Source organism: Ammospiza nelsoni, chromosome 3 (assembly GCF_027579445.1).
Source record: "Ammospiza nelsoni isolate bAmmNel1 chromosome 3, bAmmNel1.pri, whole genome shotgun sequence".
Classification (NCBI taxonomy): domain Eukaryota; kingdom Metazoa; phylum Chordata; class Aves; order Passeriformes; family Passerellidae; genus Ammospiza; species Ammospiza nelsoni.
The window spans coordinates 74,754,629-74,769,895 of record NC_080635.1 but is presented as its reverse complement, the minus strand read 5'-3'; the positions used below and the strand labels follow the sequence as shown (position 1 = coordinate 74,769,895).

General features: G+C 41.5%; 1 protein-coding gene across 2 annotated transcripts; it reads right to left on the bottom strand.

Moving 5' to 3' along the window:
• Positions 1-356: 356 nt before the first annotated feature.
• LAPTM4A (lysosomal protein transmembrane 4 alpha) lies at positions 357-13,619 on the bottom strand. 2 transcript variants are annotated; one of them, XM_059467769.1, is made up of 8 exons: positions 13,441-13,619; positions 6,807-6,927; positions 4,620-4,696; positions 4,404-4,526; positions 3,169-3,264; positions 1,666-1,764; positions 1,053-1,135; positions 357-522 (listed from the first exon to the last, which is right to left on the bottom strand). In XM_059467769.1, the coding sequence occupies exons 1-7, from the start codon at positions 13,537-13,539 to the stop codon at positions 1,061-1,063; spliced, it is 690 nt and encodes a 229-aa protein (XP_059323752.1). In that variant the 5' UTR covers positions 13,540-13,619; the 3' UTR covers positions 357-522; positions 1,053-1,060. The 2 variants fall into 2 exon arrangements, with proteins under 2 accessions (XP_059323752.1, XP_059323751.1); XM_059467768.1 differs by having other exon boundaries at positions 357-1,135.
• Positions 13,620-15,267: the final 1,648 nt, after the last annotated feature.

The following is a 15,267-nucleotide window of genomic DNA, read 5'->3' as shown; positions in this document are numbered from 1 at the left end:
CTCTGGACATTTTCCAATGTAAATGTTGCAGTCCTACTGGGTGTCTGTCCTGCTTTTAATGCCTGAGCTGACCAGACATCAGATTTCCCCAAGGGCTAAGCCTCCAGTACAATTCCCTTTTCCCAGTTCATGGGTAAGTACCAATCAGACAAGGGGAAGTCATTCAAGTACTTGAAATGCAAAGGCTTTAACACAGGACTGTGTGCTGGAGAGAATCCAAGTTCTCCAGCCACATAAGGACTTCTACTGAAGCATGGATCAACCACTAAACCTGCAACTAAGTATGCTGGACTGTCTGCAGCACACTGAAGCACTTAAATGAAAAAGTCACTAAAAAGATCAACCAACACTACTGGTAAACATTTTGTAAAAGATTTATTTAAGTATCATTTATCACAAAGAGGAAAATACATAGAAGATTAGAAGCATGCAACCATCTTCCACATTTCTGTTTATATTTCTTGCATTCCCAGCTCGTTGTAATAGAACTCCTGTGCCACCCTCACTTGTTCCTCAAAAATACTGTTTCAAGACAAAGGATAACCAAAAAAACCACAATAAAAGGTAAGATAACATATGAGAAAAGTGCAAAGTAAAAAAGTCACATATATACCACATTCAAACCCTTCCCCTTCCAAAAAATGGATAAAGGCAAACTGTCATTTTGCTGCACGATCAGATTGTCTTTATGAACTACTTTACAAAAAATTAATATAAATTAAGGGCATAATCCTGCAGACACTTATAATCACAGCTAACTTCAATGAGAGTGGCTCAATTGGTATTATTAAAAGCCACAAGTTAGTCACATGCGTAAGTTCTTGCAGGTGTAAGGCCCTAAGGCAATAAAATGTTTAAGAGCATTAGGGAGAACAAAAATTAAAGCGAATGAAATCACTCTCAGATGTGTGTTGCTTAGTAAGTTTATATCAAACATATTTTAAACAGAACAGTTTGCTCCTAAAGCCCTGAATATTTCTATTACTTAAGCAGTTTTGCAAGATTAAAAGACAAAACCCCCAGGAAGCTGGTACAGACGTTAATGAACATACAAATTGCTTCAGGCAGGTATGTAGGGAGGTGGAGGTTCCTTCTCAGGCATCTTCACTGCCATTTCATAGGTTGGCAGAACATACTAAGGAGAAGACATTTTGAAGTGATTAATGCAGGAGATTTCAAAGGGAAAAAAAAAAAAAAAAGAGAAAAAAGAGAACAAAAGCATACATGGCTCATCAGCAACTTAATCCTCTGTTGCAGGCAAAGTTATTTTAAGAATTTACTGCTGTTCCTAGTAAGCAAATGAGGAAGTGAAAGAAGGTGCAGGAGCAGTTTACTGCTCTGCTGAGCCTAACCCTTGGTCCTTTATTCCACACCCCACTGCATCTTAACTTTGCAAAGCAGCAAGGAAGGTTTGGACTGGTGCAATCAAAACTTCCCTCTACCACAAGAAAAACATTCAAAGACTTCTCTCTAAAGACCCTCCTTTTAGACACTCAGAATTTAGCTAAGAAATAACCCACCATAAAATTAGCTGCTTTATAATTTTTTATCTTTCCAGTCTTTCGTTAGAAAGATGGACAAGGCTTGGAAACATACATGGATATGGCGATTTTCTACTTCAAAATTAATGATACTGCTTCCTTTTATCTTAAAACAAGATTTTACCTGTGGAGGAGCTTCAAAAGCAGGGTACACAGCAATCTCTGGCAAATTTCTGCTGATGATGTATTTATAGCAGTTCCATACACAGTTAATGAGATATGCCTGAAAGAGAGATTTTTCTTTTAAACACCTCATAAGCATTGGCTGATTCAGAAATTAGATGTTGTATGACATTCCTATGATAAAGAGGAGCATACATCAATTTAGACAACACATATCTGAGGAATGGTTGCTATTTCACAGACCTGGCCACATACCTATGTTGCTCTCCATTTTGCATTCACAGTGACTCATAGAGGATGCACCACACAGGTTTTAGCAAAAGAATTCACAGATCCATTCAACTAATCTCTGTCTGCCTGAGCAGTGCTAATCAAATTAATCCCCAACTGGCTGATGCTTCTGTGGATCTCAGTCCAAGCCTGCCAGGAGGAGGAGAGGCCAACAGTAGAATCCCACTCCTCCCCCAGTTAGCACTATTGCTCCAACTAACTGCCAGTGCTAAGGAGAGGGCTCAGACACACAACTGAGGCAGCAGGGAGAGGGTAGAGCAGTGAACCCTGAACTTCGAGTCAACACTGACTGCTGCAGAAAGAAACATTATCATGATATGATGAGGATTAGGGGTTTTTTATTACTAATTTGTGTAACATTAACTTTTCCAAATCTCTCACTGACAAGTTAGCACTGTTGTACCTAAGGTACCAAATTTCCCAATCAATACACAAGTGCTACCTACTGTATTAGGCTTTCACTCTCCCCAGTTAAACATTCCTCTTGGAAAAAGTATAGAAAATCAGTAAAATTATTTTTCATTCTTTATTTTTTTCTGAAATGCAACCTGAATGCAATAAAGGAACAGTATCATGGCCAACGTCTATTATAAATACATTTCTCTAATATGCTTTGTCTACACAAGAGTTTTTGTAACCCAAATGAACGCCTCATTATTTAGATCTTCAGAAAGAAACTGCTACTCTTCAGAAGGGAGGATGATCTCAAATTAACTTATACATTTCCTCATTCCATCATCTTCCTTCCAAAACTTGCATTCTGGTTTGTTAGGCACAGTGAGAGATTTCAAACATTTGGTTTAGTGAGAGATTTTAAACATTTTGTTTAGTGAGAGATTTTAAACATTTTGTTTAGAAACTTGCATACATTAACTCAATATTATTTCACTACAAGCTTAATTACAAATATTATAATTATCCCCACATAGACAAAAAGTCTTTTTGCATTCCTCCTTTCTACTTAGGAAGGGCAGAGCTGCATAAGCACACCCCACTGCACACACACAAGTTAGGTGAAGACACCAGTACACAACAGATTAGACCTAAGTCATACTGGAACTGAACATCCCAACAATTGTGCTCAAAGAAGTTCTTACCTCAGCATTAAGAAAGCAGCTGGGTTCTGAATTCAGCATTGAGAATTAACTCAGACTGACACCATCTTAATATTTATTAACTCTTGCAACAGACACATGATTAAGTTTTAACTTACCTTTAAAATGATAAATAATACAAAGAACACCAGAACAATAAACAAGAGACAGCTGGAGTCCAAAGAAAGGAGATCCTCTTTGTAAGGAAAATCCGGCTAGTGAAAAAAAAACATGGGGGAAGGGTGAGAAAGGGAAGAGATAAGAATGAACACTGCACAATCAAATATGATAAAAAAAAATCCAAACTTCACACCAAATGAAACAAACCCTTGTGTAAACTACTCCTCTGAAACAAGAAGTTCTATTTCTAATAAATTTCCTCTTTATCCTCCCACAAAGCAGAGTATTTATCCTGTCTCTGTCCCACAAGAACAGATCACTACAGTACAGTCTGTGTCCCTAGTCACTTCATCAGTCTCATGCTAACACAGATTCTTCTTCACAGCTGCAGAACAGTGTTTGTACTCACGGTCCTCTACAACCTAATGACTTACTGTTAATTACATCCTGTCAGTCCAACCTGTAACACACTGGTGTGCAGTGTAAGATGTCACCCCAAACTTGGGGGAGCAAAAACAGATCTTCTCCAAACCTGTCTCTCTTCCTTCCCTGACCACAGTAACAAAGCCTCTCTCAAACATCGATCTAAGATTTCATCTGTTTTAAAAAGGACTTGCTTTTAAACATCTACTTGAACAAATCACAGCACCAGCCAGCCAGAGCTCACAGTCTGTCAATGCAGACACTACATTCTATGCATTGACTCTTCTTGCAGTTAAAACACAGGCAGTGTTAGTGAGAACTCCACTGCAATTTCCTTAGAAAGTGCTGCTGCAACTTGAGAAGAGACATACAGAATGTAAAAAGGAAAGCTCAGATTCCATGTGTAATGCTATGGGAACCCTCACCTATACTTCTCTTCCTGTCCCCTACCAGATAAGAGTCAACACATTTTTAATCTGCAGTAGCAAATTTGCCACTGAGCTCCACTGCTTAAAAGGCACAGTTAAGTGTGTTAAAGAACACACTTCCAAGGCAAATGTAGTCAACACAGTTTAAACCAGTAGTTCCCATCACAATTCTTTCCTTACTCTCCTTGGCTTTCCTTTTAGGGAGCAATGACAACTTTAACTCTTCCACCTCTGATGAGCTACCATGCCCATAATAACCACCTATGGCTGCTGCAGGCTGAATTCCTTTTTCTTATGCAAAGGGAAGTGTAACTCAGTCACTGATTCAATAAAAACAAACTTTAATTTCAAATGTAAAATATCAATTTGAGCTGAATACTTACCAACTGATCCAGGTAATCTTTGATTCTGGGCAAGTAGGTTAGAGAGCTGATGGCAACCAGACAACTGAGCACAAAGTCAAAGAGTTGGTAACAGAAAAATGGTATCAGCCAGCCTACACGATGCTAAAAAATAGAAAAAAGGAGCAGTACGTAAATTATTTAGTTTAAAAAAAATCAAGTAGCAACTCTAAAACCATGTATTATAAAAATACTTACAGCAATGGCACCATACACCATCATTGCGCTGATTGTGAACATGAGGAGGGAGATAGCAAACAGAACACAGGCATTTTCTGCATTAAAAAAACAAAAACCAGTAAGAATCAGTCATTTCCTGGAGTTGTCACACTGCAGCTGACAGGTACCCAAGCTCTGTCCATTACTATGATCTGTTCTCAATTGACTCATCCATGCCAACTATCAGTAGCAGAATAGAGTAATTCAGATCCTTCCTTACAAAAAAAGATCTGGTTCAAGAAAACCTACTACTGCTTGGAAAAATCCCTCTGCCTTAATCAAAAGCCTGACTGAAGTCCAGGAACACCAATTAGAAGCCTGACATAGTTTGACAGTAATGCACCATAATGATGCTGATTTGTAATATGTGTCAGTGCTGAAACTATGTGAGTGATTAACTTTACAACTGGACAGAATCTTAAGGGAAGCTAACACACTATCAACCTTTACACTTGAAAATGGTTTGGTTACATAATTTGGTCATTGGCAGTGGGAGCAGCACTGCTCCTTCAGTAACACTAAGGAAAACAGGAAATCACTGTGTGGAAGGTATCCCACTACTTACAAGAAAAGGCAGTTGAACAGAAACCAATTTGTAGCAAAATCCAGGACACTCATGGAAGCTGCATGATAAAGATTCTCCTTGCACATCACAGTTACTGATTACAGAAGCAGAGCTGCTTTCCACTAGTTAGATTAAACTTCTTTTTTAAACACAAAGAAACCAGCCTGAGAGTCTATGGACATGGTAAATAAATGGGTTTTAGCAGTATTGAAGCCAAAATTTTTTTGGCTTGAAAAAGATTATCTGAGAATTTTTTTTCCTGCTTGAAAAAGATTATCTGAGAACCCTTTCTACTCTGCAAGTACTATCTACATACACAGATGGCATCAAGGAAGAGCCCCCCCATGTCTGAAATGTGTTGATCAGACACAAGTCTCAGCAATCACCAGCGAGTGTGGCTGTCTTCTGAGGAGTTATTACTCACAATATACACTAGTACAAGAATACCTGTAAGGTTCTTTCACACACACAAAGCCCTCCAGCCCAGATCCCAACACAAGGAATAAGAATTTTTAGGTAAAAAAATTGTGATAGATAGTGTAAAATGTGATAGATTTTACATTAAAGAGTGAAGAAAGCACCTTCAGCTTCATATTTCACTCATATAAGCTTAAGGCTACCAAGTACCCCAAGGGCCTTTACAGATCATATGACATTTTACAGACCTCTGCTGTGATTTTATTTAATATCTTAGCCTCACGAAGAATTTGGTCCTTGCTCCCACTCCCATTTCATTAGTAGCAAATGTGAGTTACAGTCACAGGTCAGAACTGACACATCCTCAACTCAGGTCATGAACAATTAATCCAAAATGCTCAAACCAGTTTTGTGCTGTTCTGTTTTGCTGAACCTGACCCTCCCTAAATTTTCATGTAATACAACAGACTGAGGTAGATTAGAAGTGCCATACTACACATTTCTGCATATTTAAAACCAAGAGAAGCAAAGCATATGCTCAAGTTCACAGATACAATAATTAAAAAGCTTGACACCAATTACAGCTGTAAACATATACACTTAGTGGAAGAGTGAAAAGTGGGCATAATTCTGCTCATGGTGCTTTCTCTCATTTATTCTGCAGGTGAAACTTAGAGAAACACTTTGGTGTCAGTCAAATACTTGGCATCCCAATTGTTCCTCTCTTCTTCAAAGGTATCATGGCTTTCTTCTCAGTAAGTTCATATGCAGGAGCTCTAAGGTATTTCGTGATCTATGAAGATGACCAAGAACTCTGAAGAAAAGTCTTTAAACTTGTTTTCTGCTGCTTGTTTTACTGAGTCAGCAAAGATAATTAACATTTATGGAGAAAGTGAGTCAGAGATGTCCCACACATACTTCAACACTCAAAGCATCAGATGGCCAAGAAATCTCATCACTTGAGATATAAAATGAAGTATAAAATGAAGTTATTATTATAACCCATAAAGCTTTCTTTTTATTCTTGTAGAAGAATTCAATCCCAGAGTAACTGAAGAAAAATTCAGAAAACAAGATAACCATATTTATGAAAAGTCATATGCATATATTACAACCTGGTGTAAGACAAATCCATGGCAGTGCATGCTATATATTCCCATCAGGCAGCAGAGCTCTAAACCTACCGGCCATTCTCTCGGAAGCATAGTAATTTCCAATGACTTCATACTGGATATCAACAGTTGGCACCATGTTTGGATGAGTCACTTCTACTGTCAACAAGATGCCCATCAGCAAGTTCACCACCTGAGAGAGATCACAGTTACCTCAAGGTTAATTACTTTGCAACAGCTGAGATGTTTTTTAATGACCACTAATAATCCTTTATTTCAGTTAAAAATAAACTCTTCTCTTTGCATGTATGTGGAAGAAGAAAAAAAAAAAAGAACAACTTACAGTTAAATTTCAAGCTCATTTAATTAAATGACTACTAAAACAACCCAAAGAGTGTGAGGCACTTGCTAGGTTCAATGAATCACCACTGAATAACTCTGCAAATTGAGGGGATGGTAAGATTCCTAGAGATTCAAATAACATAATTAAGCTGACGCTGCCTGATGAATGTACAGGTTTGTGAGCTGAAAAACTGGAAACAGTTAAAAAAGGTCAGGAAGATAAAGGTACAGAATGAGGAATATTTTGAAAGAATTTCTGCTTTCTACAACAAATAAATTACTGGGTTTCTGCCACAGTTCAGCCTTAGTAAGCCAGAGAGATCTTCCTCTGCTTCCCAGGTCACTTACTGAAACCTCACCTTATCAAAAAGGTCTACACAAGCACAGGGGAAGTTAAAAATTTCACACAACGATCAACCCCCACAGTGTGTGCTCACCAGTCTTTCTCCTCCCTCACGCTGACACTTAAAGACTCCTTCTGTTGCCCCATTTTGGTACACACCAGAAATGTCTTCAGTAAGATCTCAAAGAATCAGAAGTAGCTGAAGTCTCAGTAAAATTGCCTTGACAGCATTTATAAGTACCCAAGGTTTACAGGGACATAGTTTCCGTTACTAGTATCTGGAGACACAAGCCAAAGGTTGCATAACACACAAAAAAACCCCTCATGATGGTCTTTTCTAGCTGCAGACATTTTCCAATCAGTATTCAGTACTGTCACCACCAGCAGCAGGATCCCTTCCAATTAGCCTCAAAATAAAAAGAAAACTGGTTTGTAGTTTCTAACAACTTTAAAATATTTGCCAGGTATTTCTTCTTCTATGGGCATGGTTCCAGAAGTCAATGATGGTGGCAAGTCTATGTACAATTACTGAGGATTTCAAAAAGGAAAAAAAAATCTGAATCTCATAAAATGTTGAGACTCACAGTTCCTATAACTTTTTTTCCCCCCTCATTGTTTTTATTAATTTTTTCTCTTCTTTTTCCCCTGGGGTTTATAGATAAATGGTGATAAGCTTGCTTGCACTTTCTGCTAAAAGAACCCTTCAGTGGAATTAAAGCTGGTAGTGCATTTCACTTTGTAGAAATGCAATCATCTCATCATGTATTACACAAATTTTCTAGAATTTCCAGCTATTTTGAGCCACTTGTATTTCTGTAAGGCATTTTATATAAAACACTGTAGCCAAAACAGCTGGCAGTGAAGAACTCTGTTGAACCATCAATATCTTTAGCCTAGAACTGCACTTATTTTCACCCTCACAGGATACTTCTTAAGGGGCAAACTGTCAAGTTGCTCACCTGCCTTGTTTTCAAATCTTATTTTGCTTCACTATTCATCAAAAATATGGAACACTTTCATCTCCCACCTGCTTCATCCTTCTGTACTCTGGCCTTCTGCTCTCAATGCTCTCTGCATTTTCAACCCTCTTTTCCCTCCTCTCAGTGAGTGAACTGAGAATGTTGGAAAATACCTTTCTGTACTGCACTTGTTTCAAAAAGCCTAAGTCAAGGTTCATGCCCCTGGCAGCTGAAATATTGATCTCTACTTTATAAAGCACAAAAGTACATGCTCAATTACAACTAAATCATTTCTTGTTTATACATAGTCATGAGTTTGACTGCCATCGTAGGCTATCTGCCTCAGGATAAGGAGCAAGCAGCACCTGAATTACTACAGAAGTACTGAAGAACTTGAATGCCTCAGAATTTTGAGATTGTAATTCTCCATCTGTCACTTTCTTTTTTATTTTCACCTTATCTGTGGTCCTAATTTAGTGTACCGAAGTCTTTGGTAATTTCACTAGTTACTGAATGTAGTTTCAAGTATTAAAGGTTTATTTTCTCAACCTGAACTGGTATCCAAGTAAAACAGAAAATAAGAGTCATTCAAAATCCAATCTATTAGAATCAATGAGACCAAATAAAAATAGTTACAAACAAAAACAAATCTAAACAAAAACAAACAACAAACCAAAACCGTGACCAATTAACACCTCAGAGTTTCCAGTGCTCCATTACTACCGTGTACAAATCCATCACAACACTGAGCAATTAATTGAAACTCGTATATTAAACGTGATCAAGACCTACAGAGCCAGAGCCTCTATTTTAACTACTTCATTCTTTCCCAGAAGCTTGACAGCAGCAAGACCACAAGACTAGTTTCAAAATAATCAGTGTAACAGGCAGCAAGAATATGGTTTGGACCACAGAACATTGTTAGAGATTTTAAGTAGATACTCACTGCAAATCAAATGTATGTCCACAAATGTCTACATAGAGAAGTCAGAAAAAATGTAACTCATGTATGCCTCGGTATAATATGAGGCTTAAACCCATCACCATCTCCCCCTCAAAAAAAAAAAAAACAAACAAACTCAAAAAAACCCCAAGCCTGGCAAGGCAGCACTCAGTGGATACTGCAGCACCCTAAAGTAACACCTCAGAAATTTCAGCAGCCTCATTTTGGTTTTTTTTTTGCTAAGAAATCAAAAATAGTAGTAAAAAAAGTCTGCAAAATGCATGTTCAAGTTCTTATTTAAAAAATAATCCCATTAAGATGAAAATAACCTTAATTTAGTTTTGTAGTAGTTTAAGGAGTGTATTTTACATTTTCATATCTGGAATAGCTAAGTTTAATAGTTTGGTGTAGCTTGTATCAAGATTCAAATAGCTGACATTTCCAATTCTCAAGTAGAAAGTCATAATTTATTACAGAAATATGAGCTCCCCATATGATTAGAACTCAAAAGACTGTGGAACTCTTAAGCAGCATTAGCTTTTTAATTAGTTAGTTTTATCTCCACAGTGTGCACTTTATGCCTCATCAGGTAAGTGCTTCAACTCTCTGGAGGCCCGAACATGAAGTCAAGTTTTCCCCAAGCACTCAGAGGGACTTGGGCAAAACCAAGACTTCCTACTTAGAATTTGCTTATATCCTTTCATGAGGGGAAAGAGGGAAATTCCCTTGCACTACTACACTCATTTTCCTTTCACTTTTCCAGTATTTTTTCCCTAGACATGTTTCCAAACGGTGAAAAAAAAGAAAAAAAAAAAAAGACAATCAAGATGGAGATTCTGATTTGGTTTGATTTATTAACATATTGAAATAGTAAAAACTGAAGAAGAGTAATTTTAACTAGGGTACTTCAGAGCCTCTAGCAGCACCAGCACCAGACTGACAGAAATGAGCCAGTGTAACTAGGCTCGCTCTGGTTCAGCGAACACAATTGCAGAGGTCCCCCTCATGCTCCTGCTCCTGCTCAGCAGCAGCAATTGCATCACTGCCTGCAGCCCTGAAGGCAGCAGCCCCTCCCTCCAGAACAATACTATTGGCTTCCATGCTGTTTACTGAACTCTGATCCCATTTCTGCCAGGGCAGTGTTCCTGCTTCCGGTCTCTGGAAAGCGCAGTGCCCAATATGAAACTTCACAGGAAGAAACAAACTTCAAAGCAACACGACTGCAATTATGGAGAGAGGAACAGGAGGTTTCTTTTTCCTTCCTACACAGAACAGCAGTGGGTGTTGCAGAGCTCACCAAGCTTTATCAGACCTGGAACCCAAGTACAATTCTGCCAGAAATGTTCTTAACTTGTCTTTTGGTAAATACACTTTTATGTACTGATATGTACACAAACAGCAGCAGCACACCGACAGAACTGTGCTTGAGACACTCTGCTCACACAGCATCAGAAGCAGACATTTTAGAAAGTAGTCCTGGTTCTCTCTGGACTTGCAGAAGCACACAGCAAGGACAGTGATAAAACTGTTCCAGTGAGGAGCAAAGTTAATTACAGGAATGATTTAAAAGTACACAAATAAGCAAAGAATAGGAAAATGCCTAAAGAAATGGTTATGTAAAAATAACACATGTATTAAGTAGAGAAGTCTTATCTTACTAAAACATCTGGAGTAGATTGCTGTTAGACTCCATTTTAAGTTTGATAGCAAATTCCTTCAGGACTGCACTGCACGAGAACAAAGTTTATATAGTAAATAGCAAGATTTTCAGTAACATAAAACTATTCTTGAACGAAACATTCTCCCCCTCCAAAAAGCTACATCCTTCAAAAAACCCCAACAAAACCAAAACACACACAAAAAGCCCCACCAAACCCACAAACCAAAGAACACCACCCTACACATAAAGTTATTACTATTTGTCCCACTGCAACTTAAAAGCAGAGATTACTTAATTGATTTAGAAATACTTCTCATAAGAACCTGAAAGACTAAGAGCTATTCTTAAATGGGGCATTAATTAACATGTCTAAAAAATCTGACATGTTCTGGACAATTTTTTAAAGCTTGGCAGAAAGCAATTAAATTTAACTTTCACTGTCAAAAGTGTATTTTACCCTCAAAAAAAGTAATTTATATTTGAATTCTGATTTTGAAGCATTAGGGAAGACCACCATGTTATAACCTTTCCAGCTCAAACAGACAGCTGTTGCCAGACTTTAAAGTTCTCACCCTTACCCAGGTGACAGCTGAGAACTGGATAAAAATATTCAACGCACGGCTTAACAAAGTGCTCGATAGACAGGATTTTTTTAATAAAAACTCGCACCTCTAAAGCACTTTGCATGCCCCCTGCTACCTTGACCTCAGCTCTACTTTTCCCTGCAGCGACCGAGGCTGCGGTAACACGAGATCAAAGCCGCGCTCCGTCCGCGCCCGCAGCCGCAGCCCCACGGGTGCCCGGGGCAGCCGCCGCCGGCCCAGCACCCACTGAGAGACAAGAGAGAGGCGCCGCATCCAGGCAACGCGGGGAAACATAAGCACAGCACGAGAGGTGGAAACTGGAAGCGCTACCAGGTCTGTGGCCACGGAAACATCTCCTGTCCCCCGCCCCAGCAAGCTCCTGGGTTTAGGGACACTCCCGCGAACAGGAATCGCAGTGCGGAAGGCAGCGAGGTGCTTTTGTTCTGGAACAAGGATCACCGTCCCCCTCGCCGTTCACGGTTTGTGCTTTTCCTTCAGGGACCAGAGGCACATTCTTGAACTCCATTCATCAGCACAGGCTGGTTTGCAGGTTTCCAGAAGTTTGATTCTCAAAACTACAATGGACCTTTTCCTTTGAAATGAACTAATAATGGAACTTAATCAGCACCAAGACTTTTGTCCAGTTTCGTTTTGAAAGAGATACCTGTTCCCTAAACTTTTGTTACATTTCCAACGCCCTACCCTCCCTTTTCCTCAAGTCCTGTCTCTCCAGCCACTTTGTTTTGCCTGTACATTTTTTTTTTTTTTGCCAACTGAGGGATCAATCTGCATAAAAATAAAGGATCTCCCCATACTTGTTGGAAATAAACCATAAACTCCCCAAAATTAAACCCCCATGCCTCTAAGGGCAGTTTATGTGCATGGCTTCATGGTTTCATATCAACACAAAAATTCGGCATTCTTTGTTTCTTACAATTCGCAGAAGGCCAAAGGAGAACACAGCTTATGATTACAGCTTCACGAGAACAGAAAAGCTATGATGCAACTTTTGTAAACTATCCTCTCATTTTTACTGCCCACGAGGGTTAAGGGGAAGGAAGGATGAGGAAATTACTCCAATAAAGGGGAGTTCAGGCCCCCTTTAAGGGAACCAAGGGAAGTCAGGGCTCCAGGCCTTTAACTTGCTGCTACTGTTTTCACTTTCCTACTTCGCCCTAGTTCAGAACTTTATTTCTAGCATTTCATCCGCACTACCACAGGTCTTCCTCGGAGAGAAAGCACTCACCAGTCAGAAAAAAGGAAGTGTTTAGGGAGACAAATTTGTTTCCACTGCTTTTCAATCACTGTTTCAGGAACAGAATCTGGAACAACCAGGAACTTCCCTTGCTACAAAGTGGGGGACACTCATCTTCCTCTCAGAGGTTACACAGCATTCACGGGTACCTCACCTTATCCCCCTATTATACACCCCGATCTCCTCCCTTACACGCTCAGTACTGTATTAAAGTCTCAACCCCTCCAAACCAAGAAAGAGAAAAGTAACACAATCTCTCTGAAACGTAGATTAAAACACTTTGAACTTTCTCTTTACTTTCTTTTTCCAAACACGACGAGGGAGGCTGCCGAGGGACAGCAGGACTTCGTTAGCACGAAGGAGACCTCGAGAAAGACGAGGGACTCGAGCCCCGGCGGGTGACCGCAGGAAATCCCCGGGTGCAGCGTCCCCCGACCGCCCCGGCACAGGGAAGGGTTGCCCGGGAAGGGCTGCCCGGGACGGGAGCGGGACGCGCGCTGTCCCTCAGAGCGGCCGCGCGGGCGCCGCTCCCCCGCCCCACCGAGCACCCCGCGCACGCGCGCTGAGCACGGCCCCACCGCCGCCCCTCCAGCCGCCGGCCGGTCGCCCTCGCCTCTCACCATGTACCAGGTGCCCAGGATGATGGTGCCGGTGCGCACATGGCAGCAGCCGCAGCACCGGGTGCTGTAGAAGCGGTCGCGATTCCGCTTGAACGTCATGGCGGCAGCGCGCAGCTCCAACCGCCGAACCCGCCACCCGCCCTCTCCAAGCAGTTCCCGACACCGAACACCGTAAAACCCCCGGCGCACGTCACCGCCGCCCTGACCAATCAACCGCCGAGAGAGTGTCGTGGGGCGGGCCTTTGTTGCCGCGGTGACAGGTGATTGACAGCACCGCTGACCAATCACAGTAGCTCTGGTACCGACGCCCCGCATTCACCTGCGGCGGCGGGGGCCGCACCTGGGGTGGGGGTGGTCTTCTTTCCGCCATGTTGGGCTTTGGCCGCCTCTGCCGCCGGCCCTCAGGCGGGTCTGGCGGGGAAAAGTCCTGTCCTGCCCCGCTCTGCTTGCCTGGCGGACGGGGAGCCGCTCGCCGGGCGTTCGAAGAGCCGGAACTTGGCAGCCGGGGAGGCAGCGAAAAACCTATGGGGAAAGCTGCGTTGTCTAGAGACGTTCCCGTGTGCTTAGCGTGGGTGAGAGGTGGCTCGAATTCTCAGTTCTGAGCCCCCGAGTTCAGGAGGGACATGGAAATTGTAGAGAATGTCCAGAGAACGGCAACAGAGCTGGTGAAGCGGCTGGAGGAGAAGGAGGAACGGCTTAGGGTGTTTTGCCTGGAGAAAAGAAAGTTCAGAGAGACTCTTACCGCTCTGTACAACTCCTGAAAGGAGGCTGTAGCCAGGTGGGGGTCGGGCTCTTCTGCCCCTTCCCAGGCAGCTGGGAACAGCTTTAGAGGACACGGCCTCAAGCTGCGGCAGAGAGGTTTACACTGGACATCAGGAGGAATTTCTTCATGGAAAGGGTGATTAGATGTTGGAACAGAAGTCAGTGTTCCTGGAGGAGTTTAAAGAAAGGCTGGACATGACACTTAGTGCCATGGTCTGGGTGACATAGTGTTAGGTCATGGTTTGGATTCGATGATCTCACAGGTCTTTTCCAACCTAATTGATTTTGTGATTATGCACAGCCCTTAATTCTAATATAGTAATGAGTAAGTAATGTCTCCTGATGTCCTGATTCCAGCTGGGGCAGTGTTAACTTTTGCAGGTGCCAAGAGGGAGCATGGCTCGGATGTGGAGGTTATTCTGTCCCAGCTCACATCATTGATCATTGCCAGGAGCAGGGGAAAAGGGTTTTCCTATGGAGAAAACGTGGAGGAGGGAGCCGACTAGTATTGTGTATTGGGAGCGGGGACAGGTTTCTTATCTCTCTGATTTCCCCACTATATTGTTGTGCTTCTAATTCTCAACTCCATCCCAACGCAGCGGCAAAGATGAGGGGAAGGGGGAGTGATAGAGCAGTGCTTGGTTTGGGAAGGTCTCAGTGGAGGTCCTGAACTGGGAAGTACCATTATTAAACCATGACACCTGGGCAGAGCATGCGGAGGTCTGCTTTGAGGTGCTGCCAACATCCCCCGGCTTTCGCTGAATTTTGCTGCTGAAGGTTTAGCTCACATGAACCATTTCGCTGTTCTTTTAATTCCTTGGATTAAAGGAATTTTAAAAAATAATATTAAGACTGTGTTACATGCTAAGAGGATATGCCATTAGAGGGAAAACAGAAGAGGTGAAATTTAGTCCACAGACGTGCTTTACTTTGTTGGTGACCCCAAGTCCTAGTCAAGCCCCTGTTGGTGAGTGGGTAATGGAAATACTTCATTAGTTCCACTGAAACCTGTGGGTGCTGCACTTTTGAATATATTAAGTAGAAATAATGTGTGTAAATCCAAGT